Source organism: Xenopus tropicalis, chromosome 3 (assembly GCF_000004195.4).
Source record: "Xenopus tropicalis strain Nigerian chromosome 3, UCB_Xtro_10.0, whole genome shotgun sequence".
In the NCBI taxonomy this organism is placed as follows: Eukaryota; Metazoa; Chordata; class Amphibia; order Anura; family Pipidae; genus Xenopus; species Xenopus tropicalis.
This window is the reverse complement of record NC_030679.2, coordinates 140642730-140658047: the sequence shown is the minus strand read 5'-3', so window position 1 is coordinate 140658047 and position 15318 is coordinate 140642730. Positions and strand designations below refer to the sequence as shown.

Sequence of the window (15318 nt, the reverse complement as noted above, 5' to 3'; positions counted from 1 at the left end):
CTTTACCCTCTCCTTTAACCTGCCCTGTATATAACATTGTTATGCTATAGGTCCCATGTATTTATGCCAGTGCTCTATATGGCCACTCAGCCTAGCTCCCCTGAAGTTTGTACTCTCACTTTATTCCATACCCCTATATGTATTAGTAGAGGATGTTTTTCCCTATACCTACGCTGTTCATTTGCAGCCTATTCTGGAATATGCCTTAGCTATGTCCAACGGGAGACCTGCAGGCCAAATGTATCCCTTAATCTAACTCTAATGACTCCCCAGCCTGTTTAAGGGCTTACTAGTCTTATTTATATAGCATCGTTAGTTTATTTAACCCTTCCTCACAAGGCAAGACCCATTGCCCCTTTCTGCCTGATACGTAGCACTCTCTCCTTACCTTTTACGTATCCTGTGCCCATTATACCGTCACTACTGAACCTAACCCATACCAGTCCTGGAATTTCCAACCATGTATTATATACTATGGCACTACAGAACTATCCTTTCTCTCTGACTGCTCTTTAACTGGACCTTCCACCCAATAACCATTGTGTATCTATTATGGCTGTTTTACTGGACCCATCCCCCTAATAAATGTCCTGTATTAGTAAAGTCCTATGATTCCCGTCTTACCTGTCTTCTGATGTGCTAGGAAATGGGCATCTGGTAATGTAGTGTGGCAAAAGTTCTACTTGGTGATGCGGGGTGTCTTGTCCATCTTTGGTGCACACCAAGTTCCACAGCTGTTTTGTGAATGTATCTTTTTCTCTCTTTTTACTCCCTCTCTTCTCACCATTCCCCCCTCCGTCTCACCTTCTCTCTATCTCTCTCTCGCCTTTCTTTACTGCCTCCCCAGCCCCCTTCTCTCCCCTGTGCTCCCTCCCTCTGTAGGAGTTCTAGTGCTAAGGGTTTGCATGGGGGTCCCTGCACGTTGCACATAGCGATCCTGCACGTTGCATGTACAGAATCTTGGCCTGTGTTTCTCGCCTGATGATCTTGCCTACAGCTCGTGCTGCCTGTTGCCAGTTTTAACTTCTTCACTGCCAGACGGGTGGGCTGTGTAACAGTTGGCCCTAACACCTAGTCCACTTTCAGTCTCTCTGGTGATGGAGCAGTTAACAAACAACTTGGGTTTTTCATGACAGAACTCAGAGGCTCTGTGACCATTTACATTCTATTCTCTGCAGTCGCGGGGGCCATTATTAATATAGAAAACATTATTTCTAAGGTAAATTGTTAGGTTCTAGACTGCAGAAATAAGACTTGGAGTCTTAGGTGAGCACTGCAGAGTATTTCATGCTGGTGGGCAGGCCAAGGAACATGATTTTACCTGAACAGCATATCTTCAGAGCCTCTAAGTCCTGGGGATAGAAGGGGAAAATGTGAGGGGCTCTTGTGCTCCAGAGAGCTTACACATTGTTCTGTGGGTTCCTGCAGAGGTTACTCCGAATGGATCTTCCTGTTGCTGACGATAACACTGTGCATTTCAACTCTACTCTGATGGCTCTGATTAGAACTGCGTTGGACATCAAGATTGCCAAGGGTAAGTCAATGAATGAATTCAGCCCACTCCTTCCTCATGGAATATGTTGCCTCTATGCAGAACATCAAATATCAGTATCAGTAGAAACAGCACACATTTCTATCAGTGTTGGGAATGGGATTCACCCTGACAGATAAAGGGTTTACTCCTCTATCATCTGCATTTGCAATAGTCACACTCATGGCTGAAATAAAATGGCCACGAGCTTCTTTCAATCAGGGACTGTCCTTGGAACATATTGAGACTGAAACAATGAGATATTCTGCAACAGAGTTGTCCAACTGGAGGTCCATCGCCCAATAATATATTTGTATGGCTTCCAGAATGCCCATAGACCTTTTTGTATGACATCACTATTTCGTAACAATCACCCTCAGACATGTTAAAGAGCAGATACAATTGCCCACAGCAGGCAATGTTACACTATATAGATTACTTGAGGATCCAGTCTAACGTGCCTTTTTGTGTTTATGTTTTGCAGGTGGGGCAGACAAGCAGCAGATGGACAGTCAACTCAGAAAGGAAATGATGGCTATTTGGCCAAACATGTCCCAGAAAACACTGGACCTATTGGTGACCCCACATAAGTGTAAGGCAACTGAGTCTGTGCGGTATACAGTATAGAGTGAGGTATGGTGTTGGGTTAGAGCCACACAGGTAACTTGCTGCAACTTTTCAAAAAAGTAGCAAGGTACAAGAACCTGTATGTGGTCTTAGCCCAGGGCTAGATGGCTGAGTGTGTATTGATCATTGTACGGGTAGACCCAATAAGGCTATCTGATGTATTGCCCTCTGTCTCTTCTCAGCTACTGACCTCACTGTTGGAAAGATCTATGCTGCCATGATGATTATGGAGTATTACAGGCAGAGCAAAGCAAAAAGGCTTCAGGCTCTGCAGGAGGAACAGGTAAGACATCACTGTCATCCCAAGGCCTTACCCTAACTAACAGTATTCCTGCTCTTCTGACCCTTTGTTACTGGCAGACCTGTCTGACTCTGGCTCTTTAGAGCAGTGCTTTCCAGTGCCGTGGGTCAATTATGCATTATTTCACATTTTGCAGACCAGGTTGACCAAGAGGCCAGTGGTCTTCAAGCTGTTATGGGACCTGTTATGGGAAAATGATACTGTTTTGACCCATGACATGCTGGATTTGATCCTGAGATTATATCTAGGTTACCTCCCTTTCACTCCCTTCTAAAAACAACTTCCACTAGGCAATACAAATACAAAGGCTTCCCACAAATCGGCTGTTTTCTCTTGCTGCAAAAACTGATGCCTATTCTATCTTACAGTTCTGAGCAATAATTCAGTTACCCATTGTGTAAATATTTGACAGTTTGGTAAGTTCCATTCTTATCTCTTTTTTTAGAACCGCACCCCTCTCATGTTCCAGCGAATGGAACCACCATCGCCCACACAGGATGGACCCTTAGGAATCAATGCTTTGCCGTCCTCCCAAGCTGGAGAAATGTAAGTCTCTTTGTACATCTTATTCAGCACTTGTATAGCCACCATTGTGCAACCAACTTCTTCAGCTGTCTGAACTCCTTATCCTAATATTACAGACCATGTATGTAATGCAATAGCAGGCACACAATTTACTTCAGGTCATCAGCCTTAGCAGCCAAACAGCTGGCACATTCCTGGTCTGCTGTTTGAAATCAAATATCTGATTGGTGAATTTGGATTTCCAGACCTGAAACCAATTTACCAGTGTCTGAAGCACTGCAATTCCCACACTTGGAGACATGAAAGTTCTAGGGTCAGTGGTTGGTTCATAATGTCTGGCAGTTTGAGGATAAACATGTAGAAGTGATAAAACATCTCATCCGAACAGTCTTTCATGTGCAATCTGCTTTTCCATAGGGGGCTGCCTGAAGGGGGCATGAAGGAGAGCCAGTCTTGGATGACCCAACGGGCCCAGCAGATGTTTCAGAAAACAGGGACCTGGAGCCCAGAGAGGGCGCGCACACAGGAAAATACCAACAGCTGGCCAAATTCCCAAGTGAGCAAAACTTTCACTTACCTTTTACTTACTTATTAATTCCCCTCACCTCTTTCCATATCCCATGAGCCCACTCTGGAGCTCTGGCACCTGCATCTGACACACTGCCACAATGCTGAGAAAAGTTTCTGCTAAAACACACACAGACACAATTTTCAGTAAATTATCAGCATTGTCTATTTTAGTAGCCACGGTAAGTAGCTGCTTCTAGTAGCTCTGTGTGTCTAAGGGCAGGGGTACACGGGGAGATTAGTCATGCTGCGACAAATCTCCGTTGTCGCGGGCAACTAATCTTCCCGCAATGCAATCCCACTGGCTAGAATGTAAATCGCTGGTGGGATGGCTAATGCGCTCCGATGTCCCAAAGTCGCCCAAAGGTGTCTTCAGAGGAAACTTCGGGCTACTGCGGGACATTGCAGCGGCACGTATGCCATCCGACCGGCGATTTACATTCTAGCCGGTGGGATCACATTGCAGGGAGATTAGTCGCCTAGGACAACGGCGTGAATTTGGATAACCTTGGGCCTTTCCATCGGCGATTCCCTTTATTGCCAGTGGAAAGGCTTTTCGGGGAGATTAGTCGCCTGCGCTAGCACAGATTTATCACAGGTGACTTATCTCCCCATGAGGCATTAGCCTTAAGATGTCTCCTTTATGATTCTGTGCTCCTTCCCCGTTTGCCACAGAACAGCAACGCCTTGTAACTCACATATTATGTGTTTATAGAACCTCCCTTTTAAGACTTCTTCTTGTCTAGCAGTCTGTAGAGATGAGTGACATGGGTCGGGACGGTTACTCAGACAGCGAGCAGTACCTGGTCATGGAGGGACATGGAAGAGCCGCTTCAATGCCACGGCTTCCAGCTGATAACCAGGTAAGCTCTTTGTACCTTGCTGGCTGTGCTATAAAACTTGTTGCCTGCATACCATTTCCTAATAAAATCTTCATCCTGCCAGGTATATGCATAGTAGGGGGATTCCATTTGTCACTGTAAGCTGCTATGCCAAGGTCCCTTACCATAACATTAACATACACAGCACAGAAATAACATGAGAGGATAACCAGGGTGGAGGTTCAGTGCTCACAACATATCCATTGCAAACCTTCAACCATTACAAGAATATTATTTAATCAGCTAGGAGGATCAAGTCATTATGTCCATGTTTATTCCACCTTATTGGCCTGGGGTGGGTATTAATTAAACAAAATACTAGGGGTCCAAGCCTGGACTGGGGCTCAAAATAGGCCCTGGCATTTTAAGGACACAGAGGTCCAAACAGCCCCCCACCAGCCCAATAAAAAGTGAATGTCTATGGAATCATTTGCCAGAACCCATAGATTGCCAGTCTGGGCCTGTAGGGGTCCAAGAAACATTTGATGGAGCTCTCTTTGCAAGTCCAAGATAGAAACGGTGTTGAAACGGTGTTCCATTCAGCTCAAAGCCCAGATTCATTTAGCTTAAATTCAGTCGAGGTTTGGAAACGTGTGTGACTGTAAGAGCAAGCTGTATCCAAGCATTAGGGCTCATTTATTGTCTGCCAGGTAAGTGCTGGGATAAAACAGGCCCTAAACTGTAGGAAATAGAGAAAGGGATGACCTTTACCCATTAGTAGTGGTAAAAGGGTGCATTGCTCATCCCAGCCGCTATATAGCATGTACTGCATTCTTCATTTCCCGGCTATCCTCTCCGGCCCGGGCACCATCCCAGCTCTTCCTTTCCTTATGTTTCTGTGCCCGTTCTCTTTCTGCCCTTCTGTCCTCTCGCCTAGAGATGTTCTCCTGCCTTATGCTTATCCCACTCGTATTCCTGCTCTCTCTGTTCTGTGTCATGTTATCACTTTGCTTGTGTTTGAATGAGGCCCGTGCTACGTTGATATTTCCATGGTTCTTGTCATTGTGTAATGCACCTTCTCGTGGTCACCGTGTCCATCTCAGAACCCTCGAGCCCCTGATGAGGATGCTGTTTATTTGAAACTGTTTCGGTGTAACCGTGTTAACCTGTCTTTTCTCTCTGCCCCCTTTCTCCTGCTCTTTTTTGTCCTGTTGTATCTCTCTCACCTTGTGCCTTGCTGTTGGCCTGGACCTCTCCCTCCCTACTGTTTCCCCTCTGTCTCTTGTCTTGTCTGTAGCAGCGAAGGAAAACCCGAACCAGAGGGAGTAATCTCAGTGTATGTAACTCCTCTATTGTGTCTCTTCACTCTGTGTCTCTCTTTCCTCTATCTCTCAATCCTGTCTCCAACACTTCTCTTTGTCTGGTTTCCTTCTCTTTCTCTTCTTGCTCTAATTTCCATCTATGCTTATTGTAAATGTGATTTCCATCATGCATGAAAGGAGTGGAACATACAAAGGGTCATGTATAAAGCAGTTCAGCCATAAAGGGGCGGTTTTGTCACTAAACTGTATAGTATAGTGCTGCCCTTCCCCAATATGTGCAATATACTTTCCTATCAGAGGGGAGATATAACTGAGAAGTAAAAGGATGTTCAATATTTATCATATTTGTAAATTGTCTCTAATTAGTTAGATCTGAACACAGAAGGGGAGGAGGGACTAAAACATTGATGTTACAAAATGTAAAAACTTCCCCACAGCTTACAGACAGCATGCCGGAACTACATAACCCACAATGCATTGCACTGTGCAGGGGATTGTGGGATTGGGAGGATGCAGGCTGAAGGCAGGCTGAGGGCAGTCGACTACAGTAATATTTTATTTGAGTCTCAAAGTAGTCAGTCACATCAGCAGGGGGTGGGGCTTAGGGAACTGTTCCAAACCATATTATTTCATTAAAAATCACAAAAAGGCTGCATATTTTTTTTTAAAAGGGCTTCTGTTTGCTTATACAACAAAAAGATATCTTTCCCTGTGTAATGTCCAATATATAGCATTTCAGTGGCCTTGCTGTATACTATTCACAAGCTGTAGAGGTATGGTATGTTTTTAATTCCTTATGATATTCTGCAGGGGTCATCTATCAGATCTGGTGTGGAGAACAAAATCCATAGAAACCTATTAGGTGAAGTTCTTCATAAAAAGACTAGAATGATCCAATAGAGATGAGTCAAAAAAAATAAAGCATTCTGCACTGAACAGTATTTGTATAGTTGGCTGAATATCCAGGGGCAGGATTGGATAAAAAGAACAATGTCATGCAAGGAATTGTGGGAGCCATGTCCATCCTGTTGACTTGACAGAGTAGATGTAATACCCAAAGTAGGCCAAATAGGAGTACGCAGCCAAACGTTTTTCTGATTTTCAACATCCTGTACATAGGCCTCATAAGTCACACAGTTTCCAGGCCAAGGCTATGGGGCAGCACTGCCTCCTCCCCTTATAAAAGATGCATCAAACTTCCAACCAGCTTCTTATTATGATGTTCATCCACCATGAGCTGGACAGATATTCTAAAGCCAGCAACTACGGGAGGATCCATTTGTTGGTGCAGGTTGATAAACACGTCGTTCTTTGCCCAGTTAGGCCACCCATTCCATCACATGTCCTGTGGTCTGTGTAGACCAGGGATCCCCTTCTTTTCTTACTCGTGAGCAACAGTCAAATGTAAAAAGACTTGGGGAGCAACACAAGCACCATAAAAGTTCATGGAGGTGCCAAATAAGGGCTGTGATTGGCTATTAGGGGCCTCTATGCACCCTATCAGCTTACAGGGGCTTTATTTGGTAGGAAATCTTGTTTTTATTCAACCAAAACTTGCCCCCAAGTCAGGAATTCAAAAATAACTCCCTGGTTTGGGGGCACTGAGAGCAACACCCAAGGGGTTGGGGAGCAACATGTGGTCCCCGAGCCACTGGTTGGGGATCACTGGTGTAGACCCATCGGTCAGGCAGGGAACACATCTGATGGAATCTTCCATCCAGCCCCAGTCATATCTGACTAAGTCAGTAATCAGGGCATCATTTTGGGCCAGTGAATGGTCAATGGGCTGCTGACTTGTGAGTGAATTTGGCAAAGAATATCTGCCAATGAACAGGTCTTAGATAAGAAGTTGAACGTTGCTGAACTTCTAGATGGTTTATTTTTTATCCAATCTCATATACTTTGCTGCCAGAAACTAATCTTGTTTGAATAAAATGTTCAGACTTAGTGTTGCTATTCTTTTTTTTTAGACTATTACGGACGGGAGTCCTATGAAACGTTCCGCCTCCATGCTCGGCCACTCCCAGTCTAAAGGCATCAGATTGGATGAGTATTCATTAGAGAGGGTTACACCTGAGGAAGGACCTCGCCATGGGCACCAACGCAGGAGGGAGAGGGGACACAGGGTCTCTGACAGATCCCTCACCCGATATGTGGATCTGGAGTCAGGTCAGTGGTGGATGTGTTTGTGTGTCAGAAGCAATCTGTTTCTATTCTTTCTTCTCGAGTACACAGGGCTTATAGGAGACATATTGGATAAATAAAAATACCTCTAATCTTGTAGGCAATTATGAATAATATACAGTACTGGTTTCACTTCGGGCTAAAATGGCCCCTTTATTGGAGCTCCCTATAGATCCTTTCAGGTCCCTGTCCGTCTTTCAAATAAGGGGTGGGTGTGTCCTAAGCACAGTAGGAGGGGAGTAGCCAATCACAGCCCTGCAGTCACACAAGCACAGACAAGCTTCAGTTCCCTATCAGGTCAGCCTAGTTGCTGATTGGTTCCTATCCTACAGCACAGTGAGCTGAGTGCCGCCGCCCCCTGCACAGCCTGGGAAAGGAGCAGCAGGAAGTGGAACAGATGGGCGGGGCTAGTGGGTTTTTTTGAGACATTTTCAATAAATCAGCCCCAAACACTACTTTATAAAGCCCATTCCTTCTACTGTATATTTAGATGAGTACAATTGATTGGCACAAAATTGTTTTTCACACAATATGTCCAATTGCTATTAGTGCCCCTTCAGTCCAAAGCTCTAATGCAGATTTCTCTCCCACAGGATTGGGTACAGAGCTCAGCACTACAACACAGTCATGTGATCTCCCCACTGAAGAGCGTGGACGCACTCGAGATCGGAAGCACCACCATCACCACCACCACCATCATCATCACCATCATCACCACCCCAGCACTGAACGGGAGAGATTAGAGTACGGAAGGCCAAGCTCTCGCTCCCCCAGCACAGGGCGAGATTATGCTCCACACAGACAGGTGGGTCCTTATGTCCATAATGTGGGGCAGAAAGCAATAGAACAGAAAAACCAGGGTGTCCCCTGTATATAGACAGTAATATGTTACGTGGAAGGGGAAACGTTGTGGCAGGACCAGTGCTCAGCAGATTGATGGCAAATTGTCTCGGTAAGATTGGAATACGCCCAAAGATATGTGAAGACAATTAAAAAAAACAAAACACCTTGGTATATCTCTGTATCCATAAATAATGCCTTCTATTCTACCCCTATCTCTTCCCCAGTCTTTCCATTTGTAAATTCTGCCTTTGGTTGGGAGGGTGCCAGTGTGACACCCCCTCATTCCATTTTCCCACTTCCGTGTTGTCCCGCTCTGCTTGCTGGGGTATCAGCTTGCCATATTGCCATACTCCCCCCTGCTGCTCATATCTTGATAGGGTATCTTGATTGGGAGGCTTGGATTGTGGGAGGTGGAACGGAGGAGAAGAGGGTTGTGCGGTGGGAGAGGGGCTTTATCTCTCTCTTTCAGTTGCCTCCCCCTGTTTTGGTTGGATCTTCTCACTCTGACCCCCTGCTTATTTTGCTCAGTCTGCTTTGTTCCTGCACAAAAACTTACAGAAAATCCATCTCTCTTCCACTTTTTCCTTTCTTTTTATTTTTTTATTTTTTTTTAACTTCCTTGTCGCTGTGGCACTCTTCCTCTCTCCTCCTTCCTCCATCATAACCCGTCCCCCCCCCTTTGTATTTGTGTGAGGGTGATTTTCTTCTCCTCTTCTTTATCTGTATCTGGGTTGTTTCTATCCTTCCTTCCTCATCGACTTTCCATTACTGTGGTTTTCTGCTTCCTTTTACTCAAATGCCCCCCGTATGTCTTATTCCTGTCCTTATTTATTCTTCTGTGTGTGTCCGGCACCTTCTGATCTCTTTGTTCCTTCCTTGACTCATCCTTTCATACGTCTCTGCCCTTTCTGCCTTTTCCTTTTCACACTCCGTTCATACCCATCTCTCGTCTGTTGCCTCTTTTCACATCATCGTATCCCACCACGTTACTATCTCGACCATGGCCCTACTGAAATCGGCCTCCATATTGCTCTTCTCTCTCCCTATACCTTCTGTAATCTCTTCTCACACTTCTCTATTCCCTATTGTGTCTTTTATCCCACTTCCCTCGCGTGTCTCCTTCTCGTGTTTTCTCTCGCTCTTGAATTCCCATTTTGTTTGGATTTTTGTGTAGGGCAGTAGTTCAGTGGATGGCAGCCCCGTGCCCTCAACCTCTGGGGCCAGCACACCCCGCAGAGGAAGGCGACAGCTGCCCCAGCTGCCAACAACTCCCAGGCCACGAGTTACTTATTCTCCAGTGGTCCGCCGGCCTGCCAGCGTTTGCTCTCCCCAGCAGCAGTCCTTGTGCAGAATGACCACCCCTATCCAACGGAGATATCCCCAGACTGAGAACCGTCCAAGCAGCAATGAAAGACGGTCCGTTAACAATGATTCCCCCCGATCCCATCGTCACACAAGAGGACACTGCACGGAAGTCCCCCGCGCTGGATGCAGGCACAGCGGCCCTTATCGAGATTCCTCTTTTGAGGACCCTCATCCCTGCGATCAGCGCTCCTCCAGGACTGCCGAGTCTGGGGGGGTACCCCCTCTCTCACCGCGCGGGCGCAGGTTGCCCAATGGTTACTCTCATGGGACCCCGCGATCCACAAAATCACGTCATGAACGTTACAGTGAGAGTGAGGAGGATGACTGGTGCTAAAAAATTATATATTAAAGACAAACAAACAAAAAAAAGAACTTAAATCTAGCAGGGAAATCAAAGACACATCTGCAAGGAGTGAAACTGGGGAAGCGGTGTACGACCCACCCCCCCGACACACACACCCCACGCACTCCGAGGAAACAAATCAATGAAAAATCACTCCATTGTATCCTTCCATATTTTGAAAAAAGCGGAAGGGGCGCCCTCACAGCATGCGTTTTGTAATGCAGTATATTTTGGGAGGGCATCTGTGTTTTGAAAGGGAGTAGGTGACACTCAGGAGGATTAAGCAACAAGTTTACCACCAAAATGTAACCCCTGACCCCAAGCACCTCCCCATTGCGCTACATTGAACGATCTCCACTGGTCGAACTTTCCAACAAGAAAGGAAAAAAAAAAAAAACCGACACAGCAAAATCGGAGTGAGAGAGTTTATAAAAGCTGCAGAGAACTTTTGGGAAAAATGTACAAAAAAAAATGGTATTATTTAATTTTATTTTTTTTTGGATTTGTATTGATGAGTTTTATCATCCAAAAGATTGGATAAAATGTAGTGTGCCAGTTAATGCAATGGAGCGAGAGCACGCAGATGCACACACGTGAGTGTTCGGCGCTCATATTTGTTAATATTGCCTGCGGAAATGAGAATTAACAAAAAAAAAAACAAAAAAAACGACAAAAAAAAAGTTGGAGAAAAAAAAAAATCAACAAAAAAAAGCAGCATTTGATTCAACATCTAATTTTTTGCTTGAAAGTCCCAAACACAAGACCGAATTTTTTTTTTCTTTTGCTTTGCTTTATTTGAAAAAAGAAAAAAAAAAAAAAGCTTTTTTTTTTCCCGAATTTGTTTGAAAAAAAAAAAAAAAACGTTAGATCCGGAGTGTGGCGGATGCATGAATATTATAAATGGCAAAAAAATTGTTAAATATATATACATATATTGAATATAAAAAGATTAAAAAAAAAACAAAAAGAAAAAAAAAAACAAACTTACTAAGCTGGGGGATAAAGGACGATAAATTGCGAATCTCTTCCCGAGTGGCGAGCTGGGATTTATTTCTGTTTGTCGGAGCCGGTTTCCATTAACAGCATGAGCGACGCCTTTGGCCGTGACCATTCGTAGGTGATACAGAAATAGATGTTCGGTGAGACGTACGTGTTTGTGCCAATGATTGTTCCCCGTTCCTTTCTTACCCTTATCCACTGCACTTACCATCACTTCCCGGGGCAGATTTTCTTTACGGCATAGTAACAGTGACGTCATCACCCCCCCCCCCCCGTAGACGATTAGTGGCACAGTCGCATGAGCAATGCACACACCCCCCCCCCCGCGCGCCATCATTCTGCGCCACACACACACGTACCATTTATAACCCGGAATGCAACTTTCTTTTTTACAAATAAAAAAAGGCACAGAAATTGTTTTTTTTTTTTATGTTTAAGCCTTGAACGTCTGGGAGGAAAAAAATAAAATAAAAAAATAAAAACTCAGGGCTTAAAAACCTCATAGATTTAAAAAAAAATAAAAAAAAAGCATGCCTATATAAAAATCATTTCTCTTGCTTGAAATAAGGCGAGATGTTGCCGCACCGTTGCACAAACACACACCCAGGCAACATGGCCCCCCCCCCCATACAGAGAGTTTCTTTTCTGTTTTTTTGTCACCCGTGTAAGCAAAGTCATATGGTTTGATCCATGCAATACATTGTGAGGGTAATACTACTGCGCAGGCTATGGAGGGAGGAACAGCGGAGGCGGGTTATAGAGAGCATGGAGTCACCATGTTGCCCCGTGCAGCAGGATTTTATAGCCTTAGGGTGGAACTCTTTATTAAAACATTAAAGCAAATGAATACGAAAAGGCTCCTTTCCTATGTTATTTCTCACTCGTTATTGGGTTTGTGTGGAGGATCTGGATATGTCCCGGCCTCGGCCCTGGTGTAATGGCAGCGGCCCATGTGACAGCAAGCAGCACAGACATTGGCTATGGCAGGGATCCCCAACCTTTTTTACTCGGGAGCCATACTCTAATGTAAAATTAGTTGGGGAGCAACACAAGCATGAAAAATGTTCACGGGGTACCAAATAAAGGCTGTGATTGGCTATTTGGTAGCTCCTATGTAGACTGGCAGCCTACTAGAGTCTCTGTTTGGCAGTACAACTGGTTTTTATGCAACCAAAACTTGCCTCCAATCCAGGAATTCAATAATAATCACCTGCTCTGAGGCCACTGGGGGCAACATCCAAGGGGTTGGGGAGCAACAAGTCGCTCACGAACCACTGGTTGGGGATCACTGGGCTATGGCAACTCAACGCTATTCAGCTGGACTAGAACTCATGGTAGCCCAGAAGCCTTAGGACAGGGATCCCCAACCATTGTTACTTGTGAGCCACAGCCAGTGTCGGACTGGCCCTCAGGGATACCAGGAAAACTCCCAGTGGGCCCCCATGCTTCTAGCCATTTGGCCTAGTTTATGGTCATTTCTTATTTTTCTATATGGATAAAGGGACTAAATAAATACAAGAATAGAATATAGTATGTAAAGATAAAAAACTAGGAAAATATAGAGGTTGAGTGAGGAGTGGAGTAGAAGTAGTTTGGAGAATGGGCCCATGGTCTAAGGTTTCTGTGGGTCCCAGTCTGACACTGACCACAGTCACATGTAAAAAGACTTGGGGAGCAACACAAGCACCATAAAAGTTCATGGAGGAGCCAAATAAGGGCTGTGATTGGCTATTAGGGGCCTCTATGCACCCTATCAGCTTACAGGGGCTTTATTTGGTAGGAAATCTTGTTTTTATTCAACCAAAACTTGCCCCCAAGTCAGGAATTCAAAAATAACTCCCTGGTTTGGGGGCACTGAGAGCAACATCCAAGGGGTTGGGGAGCAACATGTTACCCCCGAGTCACTGGTTGGGGATCACTGCCGTAGGTTAATGGCAGCTGCAATGGCTGGAGATGACTAATAGAGGTAGAGTTGTCACCTCTTAGGGCAGGGATCCCCAACCTTTTATACCCTTGAGTGACAAATGGAAAAAGTGTTGGGGAGCAACACAAGCATGGAAAAAGTTCCTGGGGTGCCAGTAAGAGCCACAATTGGCTATTTGGTGGCCCCTATGGGGACTGGCAGCCTATAGAAGGCGCTGTTTGGCTTTACACTGGGTTTTATGTAACCAAAACTTGCCTCCAAGCCAGAAATGTAAAAATAAGCCCCTACTTTGAGGCCCCTGGGAGCAACACCCAAGGGGTTGGGGAGCAACGTGTTACCCCTGAGCCACTGGTTGGGGATCACCGCCTTAGGGGCTAGTATTACAGATTTACCAACAACACAATTGCCAGTAATTTTGTAATTCCTATTTCTTAAATGTCTCCCCCTCTGGTACTTACTTTTAAAGAGATACTGACACCAAAAATGAAAACTTTTTTTATATCTATCATAACATTGTCTTATTGTTTATAATTTTGCCATGAAAGTACTTGCTCGATGCTTTTATATTCCCTATCTGATCCCCCATGTTCCTCTATGAGGGGGCTGCCATATTGGTGCAGCAGGAGGCTATTAGCATTACAGTCAGGTTTAGGGACTTCACGTAACAATTACTTACAAAACCAGCCCTATCAGTGTAAAAAGATCAGCACGACCTATAGGAAAGTACATTAATATTCTGAGGAATAGTTTTTTAGTGTCAGTATCTTCATCTTTATGGGCAGAACCCATGCACCTATCCCTGCCCCCAACACTCCCGAAACTCCCACTCCCCGCCCCCCATGACATCACCACTAGACGGTAACCTAGAGGGAATATGGTGAATTTTACCCGTAGGTTGTTAAGGGTTTCGCCTAGGGATCATCGAATACAGGATCCGGTTTGGGATTCGGCCAAGATTCGTCCTTTTTCAGCTGGATTCAGATTTGGCTGAATCCCAATCCCACCTAGCCAGTAAATCACCCGCTAGGGCCGGGGCTAAAAACACCAGCAAAAAAATGCTAAGAAAATAGGAAAATTTTTGAAAAATGGTACAGCCCATCAAAATGACTGGCTTCCCCCCTGCTCCAGTAGCCCCATTTTTCATTTCTTTGGGGTTGAATTCTGATGTTTTGATGCTTGAAAAATCATGGTTTTGCCCCATCCCATTCATACCACTGGGAGACCTGCTCCTGGTCACCAAGCCTGGGTATAAAGCTTATATTGGGGAATCAGTATTAAGGTGTTGCCTTTATACTAACTTGGTGCCTGGGCTGTACCACTGATCTGTCCCTGAGGTGTCCTCATCCACTAGCCCAAAATGGGTAAAGGCAAGTGAGCGGATCTTCACCTGATATCCCCACCTACGGGTTTACGATATCAGGGAGCGTGTAGGTAAAAAAAAAATAATTTGATCGAATTATATTGGCGTCAATGGGGCAGTTGGTTCGGGGACCGCATCAACGAGCCGATGGGGTTCCCAATCCGACTAAATCTTTTAACCTGCCCAATCGATATCTGCCCAATTTCAGGCCAGATATCGGTCGGGCAGGCCCCTCGTTTCTGCCCCTACACGGGCCGATAAGCTGCTGAATCTGTCCAAGGGAACCGATATCAGCAGCTACAATCGGCCCGTGTAGGGGGGCCTTTAGACTTAATAGAAAGTGGGTGGAGCTAGCAGAACAGCCCTGTAGCAGTTACCGTTAGGCCTAGCAGGTCTCAGACACCTAGGCAGCTGTATTATGGTGGGACCCCCCTATTTTTACCCAACGCCTGACATTTTCACCCATAATCCCACCTGATAGTTGCCGGTCGGAATCCTGTGATTATTCTTGTTTTCCTCTATCTGTGCCAGGGATATCCTGTATTCCGATTTATATTAATAGTCACAGTCGGGGAATCCCTTGGAATTGTTCTTACCTGTTTTAAC

General features: G+C 45.1%; 1 protein-coding gene across 7 annotated transcripts in view; it reads left to right on the top strand.

The window, feature by feature from the left end:
* cacna1a (calcium channel, voltage-dependent, P/Q type, alpha 1A subunit) overlaps window positions 1-11376 on the top strand; it is a 132006-nt gene extending 120630 nt beyond the window's left edge. For 3 of the 7 annotated variants that reach the window (XM_031899455.1, XM_031899451.1, XM_031899452.1), the window contains 10 exons: window positions 1429-1534; window positions 2016-2123; window positions 2341-2441; window positions 2905-3005; window positions 3402-3540; window positions 4298-4414; window positions 5670-5708; window positions 7665-7863; window positions 8472-8683; window positions 9896-11376. In XM_031899455.1, coding sequence (XP_031755315.1) covers window positions 1429-1534; window positions 2016-2123; window positions 2341-2441; window positions 2905-3005; window positions 3402-3540; window positions 4298-4414; window positions 5670-5708; window positions 7665-7863; window positions 8472-8683; window positions 9896-10420 — 1647 coding nt within the window. In that variant the 3' untranslated portion in view covers window positions 10421-11376. The remainder of the gene's footprint in view (window positions 1-1428; window positions 1535-2015; window positions 2124-2340; window positions 2442-2904; window positions 3006-3401; window positions 3541-4297; window positions 4415-5669; window positions 5709-7664; window positions 7864-8471; window positions 8684-9895) is intronic. The other 4 variants (XM_031899453.1, XM_031899454.1, XM_031899457.1 and 1 more) reach the window with 4 other exon arrangements.
* The last annotated feature ends 3942 nt before the right edge of the window (window positions 11377-15318 follow it).